Raw genomic sequence first — 19,664 nt, 5'->3', positions numbered from 1 at the left:
GAAAGATTAAAAACTCAGACTAAAGCCCAGGACACTTACAGGAATGTGCTCAACTTTTGCCTTTGGAGGACATCAGAGTCCACAGTGGGGGCCATCCATAGCTCTACTCAAGTAACGAAGGGGTCCTAACGGGGGAACAGCCAGCAGTGGGGTTATGGTGGATGTTTTGACTACAAAAAGACATCTGTATCCTTAGTCGCTGGTGTCTTTCATTTTTTCAAGTATGCGGCGAAAAATCATAGGGTTTGAAAGTTCACGTCAAACACCAAGGATGTTGAAAATCACTGGTAAATAAATATCTTTAATGACATGGAAAGATGGTGATACACCAAATCAAAGAAGCCAGCTGTGAAACAGCATGTATGATACAATCCTGTTTTTATTATAGAAAGAATATGCAGGTGCGGCCAAGGAACTGGAGGACAGAGACCAAAACTGGGCTGTAAACGGAACTGCTCTTTGGAAGATGGGAATAGAAGCTTATTGTTTTCTTTTTGCTCACTGGTAATTTTTCACTGCTACAAAAAAAAAAAAAAAAAAAAAAAAGATGCTCTATTTATATACTGAGAAAATTTCATAGAAGTTAAAGTTTTTAAAAAGTTAGGGGGCATACTCATCCATGTGTATATGTGCATATGTTCACATACACCCCCTACCAAAGTGGAGTAAGGCTTTTAATCTTTATTTTTCGGCAGCAGCTACAAATCCTCTGCCACATCATTGTACTCACTCAAAATTTTATTGCGGGGGGGGGGGGGGTAGGCATTTGCTGGGATCATAGAATCTTCTGTACGAAAACACACGGGTGTACCTTGCAGGTACACCCCCATCAGATTCTCTCGGGTGGTAGGCAGACGTGATGTAGACCACTCTTCTCAGCAGGAGGTAAAAATTAGGCAGTAAGCTGATACTCGTTTCTTCCATTCTGCAAATCTTTTGCAAGAACACAAGCAGGCCTAAAGAGTTGCAGTTGCTTTTTGATAGTAGAGACACCCTGCTCCTGAAGGGGGACAAACCAGAGCTCCCTAATAACCTGGCGGGCCATCAAGCACAACTTCATAATGAACTGTCCTTCACTGCTGACAGCACACAGGTGTCTGTGTGTGACAGATGCCCAATAAATGTCGGGAAGGCACCAGCTAGTCATCAGTGCATGCTCGGTTGCTTCAGTTGTGTCTGACTCTTTGCAACCTTACACACTGTATCTCGCCAGGCTCCTCTGTCCATGGGATTTCCCAGGCAAGAATACTGGAGTGGGTTACCATGTTCTCCTCCAGTAGATCTTCCCAACCCAGGGATCAAACCCATGTCTGTCCTGTTTCCTGCATTGGCAAGTGAGTTCTTTACCACTAGCACCACCTGGGAAGCCCCTAATCATCAGATCCATTAATAAAACGTCATCTAATTGGATGCAGTCCAGCCCAGCTATACTCACTCATCCATAAATGTGGTGAGAACAAAAGCTGAAACAACTCTCTGTTAGCAAATCCAGGGGGATGAACAGCAACACAAGTCCAGAGTTCAAAGTGACAAGCAGTTATTGAAGATACTGTGGAAGTACAATCAGTCACTCAGTGCAGTGATGAGGCCAAAAGTGTAAGGATTTTACAAGATCATGAATTAATGACTGGACTACAGAATGGAAAATAAGAGGTGATAAGGTCAGTGAACCAAACTGCCAAACTGCTGAAATGTTAAATAACCAATCATTTTTAGGAAAGAGAATATGGTTACCAGACATCTGACAGAATGTAATTAACACACCGTCATCGTTTTGAAGACCTACCTTCTGTCCAACCTCACTACTCCATATGCTTGTCCTCAAAATATTTTTCCCTGTGAAAAATTCTGATTAGGTTGGTATTGGGAAAAAGAGTCTCCAATTATTCCAAAGGATGGAACACAGATGGGAATGTTCACCTGATACTCTTTTTAAAAAAATATTATTATTTCTTTATTTAGCTATGCTGGGTCTTAGTTGTGGCATGAAGAATCCTTGATCTTTACCTGCAGCATGTAAACTTTTAGTTGAGGCATGTGGAATCTAGTTTCCTGACCAGGGATCGAACCTGGGCCGCCTGCATTGGGAGCATAAGTCTTAGCCACTGGACCACCAGGGAAGTCCGTACTCTCTTTACTGGACCCATAATAGCATTAATAAAAGCAGATCACCTTTTAAAGCTTAACCAGAAACATGGTAACAGCACTTCCTCTCCCTCAGCTTTAGCCACTGTACCACTTGATCTGGGAACTGTATCCATGTTTAGCCACAGCAGAGAATTAACAGTTACCATTTCCCAAGAGCTGAGGATGGGCCAGGCACTGGATGAGCCCGAGGCAGATGTTATTCTTTTACTTGTCACAAATATCTTGGAGGTGAGGACAATCATTGCCTCACTCTACAAATGAAGAAACTGAGGCTTAAGAGAAGTGAAGTAACTTGTCCGAGGAGATGCCGCTAGTAAATCACTCCATCTTGCTACGGGATGGAGCTCAACTCTTGCTCAACTACTTCACAGGCTTTTTGTGAGGTCCAAATGAGATCCTAGGTATGAAAGCCTTGAAAACAGTAAAGCATTTGACAAATAGCATGTGTTATTTTAAAAAGTCAGAAGGCTAACTCCTTAGGAGCACAACGCTTCAATCATCACAGCTTCAGTAGAAAGACCACACTGTCCCCCAACCTCCAGTTCTTTAAATAAAGGGCACGGGATTTTCTTAAGCATATCTTTTAAAGATCAAGGGCTCAGGTATGCATGCTGGTACTTGAACTGGTCTTTGCGGGGAGCTTTAGTGTCTTAACTTTAATGCAGACACCCTGCCCGAGCTATTCATCCTGACTAGAGCAAGTAACTATTCCACTGTTACTATCAATTCTGTTCCAAAGACACAACTACCATAATTTTACACCCTAAATCTAGGCAATACAAGAGTGAAAGGGGAAAAAAAACAAGCAATACTTTCTCATGAAAGGGCTACATTATATATAGCAATTTGTTTTTATTATTATCATGATTAATAGTTAAGTACACTGTGTAATTCCCAGGCAACATAAAAGTGGATGATTTATATACAGAACACCTGTATTTTTTTTTTTTTTGGAACCAGTAGGACTCACCAGTCTATTAAAAGGCAACCACACAATTAAAACCTGCACAATTCAGAAAATGCAATATTTGAGCAATTAGAAAGTCAATTGTCAATTCATTTTGGCAAACCTACTGTGTAATCCCACTTTTCAAGTAACGTCAAGTGCAAATTCCAATATATCCTCTCATCTAAAAATCACTGCAAATTCCATCATGTCCTCTCATCTAAAAATCACCACGACAAACAACAACCCCAACCAAATCTACCTGCCCTGGTGAGTCACGATTCAGCCCATGTGACTAGCCCCAAGCATGGTCGAGGGCCCAGTCATTCCAACATAAGCTGGAGCACCGAGGGGTCCACGTCCACGGCCTGCAGGCCCCTGTGCAGGCTCTGGAAGGTGGCCTCCTTCCCGAAGCGCTGCCTCCAGCGCACGAAGGCCTCCACCACCTGGGACTGCATGTTGTGAGGGTGGTTGGCCTTACAGCGGTAGACGTCTGTCTGGGAGAGCCCCAGAGACAGCACCAGAGGCTCCCACTCGGGGCCCAGCCTCAGGGCCAGCTGGTTGATCTGCCGGTCGGATGGGGAGCTGTGCAGGACGTGCGGGGGGACTCCGGTCATCCGGTCATCTGGGGAGGAGAAAGACACCATGGTGAAGGGAGGGCGCCGACACATCAGAAAGTGAGAAAAGTGTTAGATGCTCATTGTGTCTGACTCTACATGACCCCATGGAATATAGCCCACCAGGCTCCTCTGTCCACGGGAGTCTCCAGGCAAGAACACTGGAGTGGGTAACCATTCCCTTCTCCAGGGGGTCTTCCCAACCCAGGGATTAAACCCCGGTCTCCTGCATTGCAGGCAGATTCTTTACTGTCTGAACCACTAGGTAAGCCCAAACATATCAGACGGGGTAGGGACAGGCAGAAATGAAAAATGTGGGGGATGACACACACACCAAGTGGCAGGGGCCCACTTTTAGTCTTCACAGGGGCTGCTCAGTAAAAAGCCATATGTAGGGGCTTAAGAAACACTTAGCACCTAGGGACAGGTTTATTACAGAAAATATGAAAACAAGAAAATAAAAATAATTTGAAATCCCATCAGAAACCCATTCAGAATACTTCGATCTATTTCTTTTCAGCCTTTTACGCATAAAACATACATTTACGATTACACTGCAGGTACTGCTCAGATGTTAAAGAATCTGCTTGCAATGCAGAGGACCCAGGTTCAATCCCTGGGTTGGGAAGATCCCCTGGAGAAGGGAATGGCAACTCACTCCAGAATTCTCCAGGAGAATTTCATGGACAGAGGAGACTGGCAGGCTATAGTCCATTGGGTCACAGAGAGTTGGACATGACTGAGCGACTATCACACACGATGCTTTATAACATGCATTTTTTACTTCCATCTCTTTACTAGGGAGGCCAAGCTGAGGCTTCTGGAGGCATCTAAGGATGCCTTCGTGGCCCTCCTCCCTCTGGAACTGGCCTGTGGGGGCAGGGGTGATGTTGTCTCCTGTAGGAATGGCCAGTGCTAGAGGGTAATCTGCTAGAGGGTAACGGGCTGTACAGAACAGCTAGTCTCACCTAACCAAGTTGAACACCTCCGAGAAAAGTGACAGTTTCTACAGAGGCATGAGCTAAGAAGGGCCCGAAGCAAAAAATAAAACCTAAAAGGCCATGAGGGAGCAGCACAGATCACAGGAGGAGAATGACCACCTGGCTGAGCTCAGAAGAGGAGAGCAAGCACGTGCTGCCGATGGGCAGTGAGAGAACCTGACATTGCACTTCCTACACTGGAGTCCTGTCTCCCTAAGGCCAGTCTGCTGAGGAAGTCTAACATCAAGTGAGTGACTACAGATGTGCTAACAGGTACCACTAGTTACAGAGAAGGCCTTCCAGAAGAAGGAAATTAAAAGCTAAGTCCTGAGCATGAGAAGAAGGAGCCCAATGAAGAGAAAGGAAAGGAGGGTACCCTATGCAATGGGTAAGGCATGTGCAAAGGCCCTGAGGCAACAGAACATGGCAGGTGAAAGACAGTCACTGTAGCAAAGAGCAGAGGCTGAGACACGCTCCGAACATCCAAAATGATGGTGCCAGTCATGGGTTAGACCAGGACTGAAAGCTCAGGTTTCCTTACAATAGCACCTTGAACTACATTTTCTGTCACCAGCATTCCAGGAATTCAGGTCAATCCCACTTCACACTCACAGCTCACTGTTTTGATTTATGAATTCAATGAGAAGGCAAGAGGCATCCTGTTAGAATAGTTGATATCTTCCACGGCATGGACCTTTGGTCTCTAGGCAGTTGCCAACAGCTTAGGCACAAGTTGCAAAAATATTGCCAAGGACTCTTTCTGGTGTCTGTCAAGACTGCTATTTTCTTTTTTTTTTAATGACTAAGAAGCAAAGTAGAATGATGATACTACTGAGCCATATTTTATATTAATACTGGCACTTTTATGACTTTTCTAAAAATATGGGCTCATTTTAAAACTCAAACATACAAAAAAGTACAAAGAAGAAAACAAAATATCCTACCATCTTATTGACAGTTCATGAACATCATTCCAGACATCTCTTTATGTGTGTATACTATGAGAAAGGAGAATATAACGGTCTTTTTCAATAAAAGTTACTTAATTTTGCTTGAACATAACAAGGAAAACCAGCAGAGGTGAAACTAAATGACTTTCTGATCTACAATTAAATGCTTTTTTAAAAAAAACCAAAACAAACAACAAAAAACACAAATACACAAAATGTTTAATGCTGAGAAAAAGATTAATGAAAATTTAACAGGTAAACAACATGTTTCCACATTAATGCTGTATTTATATTCTCTTTTTTCTCATACCTCTTGATTTTTGCTGCTTCTATCATTTTTATTTTGTTGGATGCACAACACTTACATGCTTCTGCAATAATAATTTCTCCCCATTATCTAGTCTTAAAACTACATTATAATGGTTTGAATGTTCACCAGTGTTTTTTGTTGTTGTTATTGTTTTTTAACACAACTTTTCTGCTCTTGAGTCTGTATTTTGATTTGAGTCTCATTTGGTCAATCTCTTCATAGGGTGGTTTTTTCCCCAAGAAAGGTTCATGGTTACTATATTCCTTGAGTTCTTTCAGATCAAGGCTATCTGCTTAGTGCCTTCACTGTTGAACAAGAACAATATTTATAAAAACAATGTCATATTATATTTTAAATTATGAATATAATTTTATATTGCTTAAATAATTTTATTTCTCTTACATTTGTAGAACTTGCTCATATTTTATGGTAGGGAAAACTGGTATGGAGAATTCTGATACTAACTTCATCATCCCCCTTTTGGGATAATCTGCTTTTTCTCTCTGGAGTTTGCAATACTGAAGCTTTAGACCAGAGTTTATCTTGGTCACTCTATATGTGGCATGACCTTCTGACCAAAGATTTAGTTCTTCCTTCTTTTCAAAAAAATCTTTCTGAGTTATATCTTTGCATTATTTTTTTCTATTCCTTATGCTGGATGGTTTTGCCTATCTTCCACAGCTATCATTTTCTCTTATCATTTCAACTACCTTCCAGTAATTATCTCACACCTTTCCACCATGCCATTCATTTGACTACCACTTAGGCCTATTCTGTATTTTTTTCCTTTCGGTTCAAATTTTTTTTTTAATATTTATTTTTATTTATTTGGCTGCATAGAGTCTTAGTTGTGGCACGTGGGATCTAGTTCCCTGACCAGGGTTCGAACCCAGCCCCCTGTATCGGGAGCGCAGAGTCTTAGCCACTGGACCACCAGGGAATTCCCTGGTTCAAATTTTATATCATATTTTTGCTGCCAATTTTTCTTGGCCCTTCAATCTTTAAAAATCCCTTTCCACTGCACACCCATTAGGATGGCTTCTATCAAAAAAAAATAAGTGCTGGTGAGGATGTGTAAAAATTGGAACCCTTATGTGCTCTTGGTGGGAATGTAAGATGGTGCAGCTGCTATGGAACAGTTCCTCAAAAAATTAAACATGGAATTATGATCCAGCAATTCTAATTTTGGGTTATATACCCAAAAGAATTGAAAGCAGTGATTTAAAGAGATATTTGTACATCCATCTTCATAGCAGCATTGTTCACAACAGCTAGAAAGTGGAAGCCACTCAGGTATCTATCAATGGATAAACAGATAAATAAAAAGTGGTATATTATACATCAGAATATTATTCAACCTTAAAAAGGAAAAAAAAAATTCTGACTCATGCTGCAAAATGGATGGTTCTTAAGGACATTATTCTAGCCGAAATAAATCAGTCACAAAAGAGACAACTACACCATGATTCCACTCACATGAGGTACTTAGAATAGTCAAATCTGATGGGACACAAAGAATGATGGTTGCCAGGGTCTTGGGAGGGGCGAATGAGGAGTTGCTATTTAATGGGGACAAAGTTTCTGACTTGCAAGATGAAAAGGTCTGGAGGTTTGTTGCACAACAACATGGATGTACTTAACCACTGAATTGCACACTTGAAAATGGAAAAGAAAGCAAGTTGTATATTTTACAATTAAAAATAAAACGTGAAAAGAATCTTGTTTAATCATAACACTGAGTTTTTATTTCTACTGAACTGACACTGAACTCTTCTATATCATGAAATGGTTTTGAGACTGAGTTTCCTTGGACTCGCTTTTCTCCCGAACCCGATTGGTTGCACGTTTATTTTTTGCAAGCTGCGTTCCTGTCTTTCATTCCTCACTTGTATGCAGTGTTTTCACAACACTTAGCTTCATCCTGTTCATACTTGATGTGGGTATCTCTGTTCAGAACTCTGTTTGGTCACCTACAGTAAGTTGATGTATCCTTGACAGTCCGTTCACTTACAGGGGATTACACTCTGAGGTTGGCTGTGGCTTTCTATGTGGTGCTCTGCCATGAAGGAGAGGTAGGATCTGCAGGGCCAGCCTTTGCTGGAGATGCTATGCACTGATTTTGTTTGTTTTTCTTTCTTTTATTTAATTTATTTATTTTAATTGGAGGCTAATTACTTTATAATATTTTGGTGGTTTTTGCCATACATTGACATGAATCAGCCATGGGTATACATGTGTCCCCCATCCTGAACCCCCCTCCCACCTCCTCCCCATCCCATCCCTCAGGGTTGTCCCCCTGCACCAACTTTGAGTGCTCTGTTTCATACATTGAACCTGGACTGGCGATCTATTTCACATATGATAATATACATGTTTCAACGCTATTCTCTCAAATCATCCCACCCTTGCCTTCTCCCACAGAGTCAAAAGTCTGTTCTTTATACTTGTGTCTCTTTTGCCATCTCGCATGTAGGGTCATCGTTACCATGGTCATCTAAATTCCATGTATATGGGTTAATATACTGTACTGGTGTTTTTCTTTCTGACTTACTTCACTTTGTATAATAGGCTCCAATTTCATCCACCTCATTAGAACCGATTCAAATGTGTTCTTTTTAATAGCTGAGTAATATTCCATTCAGAGAAGGCAATGGCACCCCACTCCAGTACTCTTGCCTGGAAAATCCCATGGACGGAGGAGCCTGGTGGGCTGCAGTCCATGGGGTCACTAAGAGTCAGGCATGATTGAGCGACTTCACTTTCACTTTTCACTTTCATGCATTGGAGAAGGAAATGGCAACCCACTCCAGTGTTCTTGCCTGGAGAATCCCAGGGACAGAGGAGCCTGGTAGGCTGCCGTCTATGGAGTCGCACAGAGCTGGACACAGTTGAAGCGACTTAGCAGCAGCAGCAGCAGCAATATTCCATTGTGTATATGTACCGAAACATTCTTTTGGCTGTGCTGGGTCTTTGTTGCTGTGCGCCACCTTTCTCTAGTTGCATTGAGCAGGGTACATGGCTAGTTGTGGTGCACGGGCTTCTCATTGCAGTGACTTCTCTTGTATGGGAGTCAAGGACCCTAGCGTGCGTGGGCCCACTAGTTACAGTGCATGGGCTTAGTTGCTCCAATGCATGTGGAATCTTCCCAGACAAGGGAGCAAACCAGTGTCCTCCTGAATTGCAAGGTGGATTCTTAACTACTGTCACACCAGGGAAGGCCTGCTCCCTTTTGAAAGCCAGTTAAATGTGTTATACCAGAGCCTGCTCTGCTAGGGTGCATTCACTTCTACGATCTCTTTCCTGTAACTGGGGCAACAGCTTGCTTCAAGTTGCCTTCCTGCCTCTGCAGAGGGTGTTGCCTGACATCACTGAGGCTGCCCGCCCTCCTCAGACAGCTTCTTTCCAACTGACCTGTATGACTGGGAACCCTCAGGCTGCTGGTCCCTCACCTTCCTTTTCCAGCATTGCTCCTGAGGGGTCAGGATGGGAGGTTTCCTTCTTTGCCTGGCACTTTTCAAAGTGTTTGGCATAAAGCTGTGATTGGTTTTCTTGTTTACTGGGTTCTGTTTTTATTCTGAACTTCTTTTTGGGTCAGTTCAATGGGTGCTGGGTGGGAACATCTGTGATTCTGCTACACTCTGTCATCATTCTGACTCCTGTCCAACTGTTCATGCAACATATGCTCTGAGCCAATGATGTGGAAGTGAGGGCAGTATTTGCTCTACTCCTCTACACTCTCAGGATCACATATCCCTTGTGAATACTGCCACATAACTGGGAGATGGTCAGCAGTCTGCAGACACAGACTTGAGCAAAGATAACTGGCACATAGGCATGGCCCAGCCAAGAGCAAATCAGGCCCTTCCAAGGAGATCTTACACACACACAGAGAATAACAGCTGTTTGGGTCGTCTGACCTCTGTCTGGAAAAGTATCCTCATGAAGCCCTTCCAGCTCATGAATTCTGCTGAATATGAGGTTAATTAAAAACGAGAGCCCTAAGGCGGTAGTGTCAGCTCCCAAGGACATACTACATCAAATCAGGTCAAGCTAGAAATTGACCCGCTGTGACCATCTGGCCACTGTTCCTCGACGCTTGATGTGCACACCACTAGTGGTGGGCAAGATGATGCTGGGGGTACACAGGGGAACATTCCATATCAGAACAGTCACGTGTCTGTCTTAACACGGTTAGAAAAGTACAAACAGCATTTCAAACCCATGATTTCAGGGATTAAGGTAAGTAAATTAAAAAGCAGATGTAGAATGACCAAAAAGTAAACAGACTGGGGGGGAAAAAAAACATAAGTTTTAAAAGTAAAAAGTAGATTTAAATAAAATCATTAAATTAGCAATACAGGTGATTCAAAAATAAGGCAGGAATTGTACAAGTAGGACAGAAATGACTGAAGTTTGGGAAGTACAGTGTTTCTCAACATGTGAGCGAGTGGCATCTCAGGCAGGATGATCCATCGTGCGGGGCTGTCTCCAGCACACAGCAGGCTCTGGAGCACCCCTGGCCTACACCTACTACATGTCAGTCACATCCCCATCCCAGTCTGAGCACACGTGTCCACACGCCCTGGAGCGAGGCAGCACTACCCCTAGTTAAGAACCACCAGATACTGGGACAGAAGAATATCCATTCTTTAAAAAAAAAAAGTCCCACGCAGGCATCTAACTCCTTTTATACTGACAACTGTTCTCCCTTACATAGATCCTGTCTCTTTCGTGCAATCCTTTAATCCCATTCTTGGTCAAGTTAAAACTCACCTGTTTCAAAAGAAATACCATTTGTTGACAAAACCATCTGCCATGATGAAAATCCATTTGAAGGGATGAACACCTCCAGTACCCACCCACCCCCGTCTGCCCACCTACCCCCCACCTCCCCTCCACCCTCCAACTCTGTGGGCACGACACGAAGGAAATGTGCATGGTGATTCCCCTTCTCTACCACTATCTCTTCTTCCCACACTCGTGGTTAACCGTGGCCACTCTGGGCTTAAATCTTAAACCCTTCCATTCAGCTTCTCTGTTTCTTATATGACATCACCGTCTCTCAAGCTCCTCATGGTCAGAGACCACGTCTCCTGCTTCTGTGTCCTTCCTATACAAACTTCAGCCCCTTGCTGAGCACAATATGCAACTTAACGTGTACTTTTCCAGTGACATTCTTAAAATCAAAGGTTATCCAAGTCAAGTTTCCAACTCACCTTCTCTAATGGCTACGTGTTTCTGACTTATTACTGAAAAAAGTCATCACCTCCAACAAACCTCTGTGCAGACAGCACACTCTGCTCTACCCTGGCTGGTGAGGGCAGGTCCACAGGCCCCGTGTCCTGCCTGGTTGCCCTCTGCTTTGTACCCTGCGCCCCGCGATATGAGGCCACCTTAACAGTGACCTGAGAAGAGGACCTGTACAGCGTTCAAAAGCGCAGTTCGAAGACTGAGGCCATGGAGTCGGGGAGAGGCATGGCAGACGTGTCCGTGGCTGCTGGGAAAGTCAGATGAGGCTGCAGTCAGGGCTCTAGAATTACTGCAAAGGATTTAACTATAGAGTTCCCTTTTAAACCTGTTATTTGGAGGTACAACTGGAGGTTTTGTAAGCACATATGAGTGCTTTATAAAGTGACTCAGTTGCAGATGGGGTAGTCTTTGAAAAACCATACACATTTCTTTGGAGAGCTGGTGATACATACCACACTCCTTAACTCACTGAGGGAAGTGCCACATGCTTCAGGTTTGCTGGACCAGAAAAAAAAAAAAAAAAAAAAGTTGAGCTAAGAGACTGTGTCTTTCTAGGATAGCCACCTTTTAGGAGAAAAGGCTAAAAACCTTGCCTCGAGGACATTTAAGGCCTCTGCTCAGGTCAAATCTACTAATGTTCCATGGACCAAAGCAAGACACGTGGCCAAGACCAAAGTCAACAGAAAAGGAATCAAATCATCTCATGGGGTGAAAGGAGTGAAAAATTGCTGAGCAATGATCTATAAACACTTACAAGTATACTAATAAATTCTTAAAATGTAGATGAGGTGATATATTACTGCGAATATATAAAATGCCAAACCTGGTATAGAACAAAATAGAAAACTTGAATAAACAAAAGTTTCAAACACACTGAAGTGGTAATCAAAGCCCTAGAGAGCCCAGGGCTCCAATGGTTTTATACATTAGTTGTATCAAACATTCATGGAACATTTCATTTCCTATCTCATGTAAGTTGTTCCAGAAAATACAAAAAGAATGAAAACTATGTAGGCCATTTTACTAGACTCCTATACTTTTTATCCCAAGCAACAAGGAGAAAGAAGAAAAATCAGAGGCTCACTTCACTTATAATTTTAGATGCGAAAATCCTAAACAGTAACTATTTGAGTTTTTAAAAATATATTCAAAATAGGGGTGCCTGGTGGCTCAGTGGTGAAGGATACGCCAGCCAGTGCAGGAGACACAGGCTGGATCCCTCAGTCCAGGAGGACCCCACGTGCTGCGGAGCAGCGGGGCCTATGTGCACAGCTACCGAGCCCACGTGTGGCAGGAGCTGCAGTCTGCGAGCCCTCGAGCCCACGGTTCACAGCGAGAGAGGCCACTGCAGTGAGAGGCCCGCACACTGCAACTGGAGGGTGGCCCTCACTAGCCACAACTAGAGAAGGGCCTGCGAGCAACGGAGACCCAGCACAGCCAGGAATAAAATAAGTAAATAAAAATTAAAAGAGTTATGGAAGAGCAGCTTTTTTAACAGGTTTAAAAAATATTTAAAAGCATATATTGTAAACAAACAGAATTTATCTCAGGATTACAATAATCTCAACATCATAAAATTTACCAATTAATTTAACATAAGCTAAGCTAAATCACTTCAGTCGTGTCCGACTCTGTGTGACTCCATAGATGGCAGCCCCACCCGGCTCCCCAGTCCCTGGGACTCTCCAGGCAAGAACACTGGAGTGGATTGCCATTTCCTTCTCTAATGCATGAAAGTGAAAAGTGAAAGTGAAGTCGCTCAGTCGTGTCCGACTCTTAGCGACCCCATGGACCGCAGCCTACCAGGCTCCATCTATGGGATTTTCCAGGCAAGAGTACTGGAGTGGGGTGCCATTGCCTTCTCCTAATTCAACATATCAACAGCCAAAAGAGAAAATTTATTATTTTAATAGATGAAAAAAAGGGATTTGATGAAATTTGATACTTATTTATCATTAAATTTATTTTCTTCAAAAACCAGAAATATGAGCAGTCTTTAAAACTTGATAAAATTATAAAAACCTTCAATAAACATTTGATTTAATGAACTTTAAAATGTATCCCCTCTAAGAATGTGAAGAAGTATGCCCACTAGCACTACTGTATTGCTATTGAATACAGTAGTAGACAGTCCTGTCCAAAGCTATAAATAAAGAAAAAGAAATTATGTATTAGCACTTGAAGGGAAGCATTTTCAGACTATATGACCTAATAAGTAGAAAAAGGCCAGGATCAATAGACAATTTATTAGAACAAATAAGAGGGTTGAGCAAAATTGCAGATACAAGATCAACTCAAAACAAAAATCAACAAAATAGCATTTCTACATTCTAGCAATAATCAAATACAAAAGAAAACAATCATGAAAACGACAAAGAATCTAGAATTAAATTAGCAAAGATCACATAAGACCTCTGTGGGGAAATTTTTAAGCCTTTATTAAAAGATATAAAGCAAGATTTGAATAAATGGAGAGTTACTCTTTTGCTGGCTGGGAAGACATTCGTATGACATAAAGATGAGAATGCTTATAATGACAATTAAAACTTCACAATGGGGTAAGGAGAGGCTTTCTCCAAACTGGGGAAAACTAGCTAATTCTATATAAAAAGAAACTGGACTTTTATATCACACCATAAACAGTGACAGAGTCCATGTGGATAAAGGCCCAAACATAAAAGGCAAAAGTATAAACTTAATGGAAAATAACATTGGAGTATCTTTATGACTTGTGGTGGAAATGGGCCTTTTTTTTTTTTTTTTAGTTTAAGAAAAAAAATGTATTATTTTTTAAAAATTGAAGCACAGTTAATTTGCAGTGTTATGTTAATTTCGAGTGTACCGCACAGTGATTCAGCTTTATATATGTGTGTGTGTGTTCTTTCTCAGATTCTTTTCCCTTACAGGTTATTACAAAACACTGAGTATAGTTTCTTGTGCTATACAGTAGGTCCTTACTGGTTATCTATTTTATATATAGTACTGTGTATATGCTAATTCTAATTTATCCCTCTCCCACGCTGGAAGTGACTTTTTAAGTGAATCCCCCAAAGATGATAAGATGAACCTTTTACATCAAAGGAGATTATGATTCAAGTTGACAGAGCAGAATGGGAAAAGACATCTGTTAATGTCTAAAACCAAAGGAGGCGTAATTTCTGGATTTATAAGGTAGGTACTCCTGAAACCATAGGGAAAAAGATAAGAATTTCCAAAGGTAAAAGGACGAAGAAATGGCCAGGTGATTTGAATTAGAGGAAATGCAAAAGCAAACATATAAAGAGATGCTCAAATGCAGAAATTTAAGAAATAACAAATGAAATAGCAGTGATAAATTACTTGATGTGCATAGAAATCTAGACAATACAAGTTTTGACTGGGATGTATCAGAGTATGAAATTTTATTCACTGCTGATAAGAATGAAGACTGGGCAGCCACTCCATCAATACAAGCAAGTCAGCCATGTGAATAAAACTGAATATACTATGTAACCTTGTTCCACGGTGTATGTACCCAAGAAAAATTCTGAAAAAGATCGATAAGGGATGTGTATAAGGTTGTTTGCACAAGGCTAAATCATTTGTGTTAGCAAACATATATACATAAGCCTTATAACCCAGCAATCCTGTTTTGGGGCATATATATTCCATTCAGATCCATGAGGGACTGTGTATGAGGTTGTTTATATCAAGTAACACTGGGAATAAAGGAGCTGAAATCAACATAAGAGCTCATTACAAGGGAAACAGATAGATAAACATGAAGGAGCACATAGCGAATACTGTGCAGTCAGAAAGGATGAACTAAAGCCAAAATGTTAAAAGAATGATGTCTATAACAACGTGAATTTTAATATACATGTCTAAAACAACACCATTTATAAAAAACATATACAAATAAAGCAATGTATAAGACAGAATAGTTAGTTATGGAAGGGAAGGAAATGTGGGGAGGCTGCCAGGCTGACAAAACTACATGACAGGCCACCTCCCAGGGCCCACGTGTTAATCTGGATCCCTAGGTGCAATGGTCCTGCAGAGAAATCCCTCTGGGTCAGCGACTGGCTGCCTGGAAATGAAAGAAAAGCATCTTGAAAAGAAAAGTAATTAGAGCCACTTGTTCTGGTAGATAATCGTAGAGAACAATTGGGTCCCCAGAGAGGTGGAGAAATATTAATAAACTGGTCTAAAACTGATTTTCAGCTAGATGAAGGTCCTACTGCAAAATGCAAGTAAGTCATACCTATTTGTCATGGAAAACTTGATTTGACCATGGAGTCTGTGGAAGGTCAATGACAAGACTATTAGCAATGATTGAGTTCTCACTAAGTTAAAATAAGGGAGGCAGGGTGGACAGAGCTCTGGGCTAAGAATGAGCAGGCCTGGCTACTATCTAAATTCAAATCTGCCACCAACTCATCATAAAACTGGCTATATCATTTAGCCTCTCTTGTTTTCTCATTTGTTAAAATGTAAAACCAGATGACTTCCAAAGTCTTATTTAGCTATGACATATTACACTATCTTTTTAAAAAGAAATTTTATTTTCTGCACGTCTCATGCTTTTTTATTTCTCATTAATCAACAGTTACTCACATATTGTTGCATCATTTTCCCCTACTTGTCTTCTAAAAGAGAACCAAGATCTTTGGGGTTTTAGTGATTTTTTTGGCTTGTTCCTGCTTTTAAAATACTGCTCATGGAAACTTATCTTTCTATAGTAAAAAAAAAAAAAAAAAGTTAATTGAACATTGGTTTAGTAAATTTTTCAAAACAGTATTAAAAACTTGAAAAGTTCATGTTATAACTTGCTGAGCCACTCATTTCTCTCACATACTTGCACAGAACTGACCCAACTCCATCAGTTTAACATTCGTCCTGCTCTCTGAACACGCCAGCCTGCCTGGAACCTTAGGGCCTTGTGTTCGCTGGTCCCTCTTCCTGGAACACTCTTCCTCTGACTCCCTCCATCAGCTGTGACTTCTCGATGGAACCCTGCCTGACCGCCCGATTCTCAGTTACAACTCCCGTTCCACTCTGTGAGTCTCCCTTATCCACGCATCACCTTCAAACATACCATGTATGTTAAGGATGTGCTGTATTTGCTGTTGCTCGCCCCACTTCATACACAAATCCCATCCCTGCTATAATGTAAGCTCCTCACAGGAAGGGAAATTTTGTCTGTTTTGTTCAGTCATGTTCAATGTTGTAACCTAGGCACCAAGAACAGCACACAGTAGGTACTCACTACATAAATGAACACTGTTGGATAAATGAACGAATTAAAAGGAATGATCCATTACAATTACAGCATATTCATTTGGCTGTGCTTTCTATGGCTACAGTATTGCCAAGAGTGACTACTTTTAATTACTTAGAACTTAAAAACTAAAGAAACTATTGTATCATCCGGGGAGTGAACACAGATTTTTAAAAGGCAGGGGCAACTTTACAACAGGAAGATATTGTCAAGGTTAAGGGTGTGCAGGTTCCCATTCTTTGTCTTCACTGGGCCACAATGGACTCTTCCCTCTACATCGATGTTTAATTTTAAGAGAGTTAGAACCACTGACAGACCCCAAGATGGCTTCTGGGTAAATACTCTGGTTCCAACCCACTAGTATCTAAGGAAATAAAAGGTAATGAAAAGAAGCCATCCTCCCTGCCCCCCCCCCAAAAAAATGGCAGAACCACATTCCAATACTTCTCTGAAGACGCATCAAGCTCAACTTTAAAAGAAAGACTGATATCCCCAAATCTGGAAAGGAAAAATGAATTAGGTGGGTTTTCTTCTCACTTTCTCTCCTATGACTTCAGTAGACTGGGGATGGTAATTGCCACAGGGAAGGATGGGAAGATCAGAAGCATGAACAACGACAACAGACTGCCGTTCTTGGAAGAAGTGATGAGACATTTCACAGGGCCTCAGGAGATACACTGCAGGACACGGGTGTTACAATGTGGCCCACGCAAGCAACTGAGCTGAGTTCAGTCCTCTACCCAACTCTTCTGCTGATGTGTGCCCTTGAGCTAAAGAAAGTAGACAGAATAGGAAATATCCAGTCTTCAAGGGGCAACAGACAGAGGGTTACAGGAGTGCCAAGGAGAAACCATTCCAGTCCATTACAGCACCAAAGGCTGACCGTGGCTGCCCAAACATGGGCAAGATGGAATGAAATAGCACAGCAACTAACATTCTACCATAACAAGTGATTTTTAAAGGGGACATTCTATATATATATATATACATATATATATATATATAAGATAAAAGTTCATGATCCTCAAGGAATAAGAGAAAGTAATTTGTTATAGAATAACTTAAAAGCATAATAGAAACATGAATATAGTAAAAACAAGAACTTAGCAATGAGACGATCAAATAAAATGAGATTTTAAAGGAAGCTTGTCATACTAAAATGATAAATTGATGATCAAATAGCATCACCTAGAAACTAATACATAAATTAGAAATACCAAAGAATAGCAATAATGTGACTCCAAACTATTCATATTCAGGAAAGGCTTGAAATCAAGGCAGAATTTAAAGCAATTAGAGAAAAATGATAGAGGTAGAGGACAGAAAAATAAAGCCCATTAAAGGGTTGATGCATATTCCTGAAGTAAAAAATCCAGCCCAAAGTATTAAAAAATCTAACACAAGAAAATATCCCTAAAATGAATACACAATGGAACCTAATCTCTAAGTTGAAACAGCAAACTCTGTTTTAAGAAAAAAAAAAAAAGCTGATATAGAATAGCCAACTATGAGACATATTCTGGCTAAATAATTGAATTCTATTTCTGACTCTATAGAATAACCAACTATGAGACATATTCTGGCTAAATAATCCTTCAAGTAGAAAGAAAAAGCAAGTTGTATAAAAGGAGAAAGTCAGATTTCTTAACAGTGCTTTAAATGTAAAAGACAAAGCAATTCCACAAAAATGTTTAAGGGGGATAAAAGTGTAGTCTCTGAATATTATTCTTAGTCAAGATGATTTTCAAATAAAAGATAATCAGTAGATATTGTAGAACATAAAAACAACACAAGAATTCACTTTCATTCTGAGCCCTCCTTTAAAAAGTCTTGACAATTTAGTCAGTGCAATGAATAAAATAAAAATATCAACAGTGGCATATGAAGGATGGGCAGATGGAAATGGTTTGCTTCAGACGCAAGCAATAAAAAAGGCATTGTTTATAGAGAATTTAAAATTAGAAATAAAACCACTAAAAAATCAGTCTGCTTTTCATATCACCATGTAACAACAACTTCAGCAACACAAATGATAAAATATTCCTCCTTTCTCGAGTGGAACGTTTTCCTACCAGACAGTCTCCTCTAAGCCCCTTGACTTGCTTCTTGATAAGAATGATTTGAAAGCCACAGTAAAAAGATCAGTACTGGATATTGAATTTATTTAAGTATAAAACTAATTTTAAACAACCAAACAGAACATAAAGTTACATGTCTTGATTATATGAAAACAGTAATATAACCAATCAAAATCAAGGCTAGATGATAGAATACCATGGAATGTAAACACTAAATACTCTGACTGCAAGAAAATAACGATGTAATAAACCAAAATCTAGACGGAAGGAAGGAAAGAGTGAGAGTGCCTGTGAGCTCATTTATCATGGCAGGGAAATCCATATTGTCTGAGATGGAGACAGCAGCAGGCAGGACAGCCTGTGGTAGTAAATAAGCCCTGAATCTCATGACTTCACAGAACAAGAGTTCATGTCTCACTCACATACCATCCACCACAGCCTTACACGCCTGCTCAGGGGAGTGCCTCCCTGAGCTGGCACTGCATTCCACATCCACACTGGCTTAGGCTCCTCCACATTCACAAATCACATAAATGTCCATGCTCACCAAGACAAGGAGCGAAGGGGTGAGAGACTGGAGATTTGGCAATTAAATACAACCATCCGTAAGTGACGCAAGTCATTTCTGCTCACACTGTGCAGCTAAAGCCAGTCATAAGATCACACCTAACTTGAAAGGAGTAAGGAAAATACAATCTCCTGTACCCCAGAACAGGAAGAGAATTGGGTCAACACCAGTAAGATCTACCAAGAAATACACTTGGAGAAAAAGAAAAGCCAGAACCAAAGACATCAAGTTAATCATCTCTTTTCTTAACCTGAGGGGGGGATAAAAATAACATCTACTGTGAAAAAAAAAAAGTTTATTTAAATTTTAGTAATTTCTTAATCCTTACTTAGTTTCTTTTCATCCAGTTAACTTCAAATGAAATTAGATACATTAGTTTTAAAATTTAAAAGTTAGCAGTATATGATGCTACTTTAACGAAAGCATTTCTATCTATCTACCTACCTATCATCCATCCATCCATTTTTTTCATCTGCAAACAAGTTTAGAGAGATGTCAGATGTCCAACAGGAAGTTCACTTAATGAGGCTTATTTCTGAGCGTTAGGATTTTTAAAA

General features: G+C 40.7%; 1 protein-coding gene across 1 annotated transcript in view; it reads right to left on the bottom strand.

Moving 5' to 3' along the window:
• Positions 1 to 2,960: 2,960 nt before the first annotated feature.
• CRADD (CASP2 and RIPK1 domain containing adaptor with death domain) overlaps positions 2,961 to 19,664 on the bottom strand; it is a 179,422-nt gene continuing 162,718 nt past the window's right edge. Inside the window, exon 3 of the mRNA XM_065934211.1 lies at positions 2,961 to 3,719. Within this exon, the coding sequence (XP_065790283.1) occupies positions 3,418 to 3,719 (302 nt within the window). The 3' untranslated portion in view covers positions 2,961 to 3,417. The remainder of the gene's footprint in view (positions 3,720 to 19,664) is intronic.

This window comes from Muntiacus reevesi, chromosome 4 (genome assembly GCF_963930625.1).
Source record: "Muntiacus reevesi chromosome 4, mMunRee1.1, whole genome shotgun sequence".
Classification (NCBI taxonomy): domain Eukaryota; kingdom Metazoa; phylum Chordata; class Mammalia; order Artiodactyla; family Cervidae; genus Muntiacus; species Muntiacus reevesi.
The sequence above is the reverse complement of the archived record's forward strand: the minus strand, read 5'-3'. Positions and strand labels throughout refer to the sequence as shown.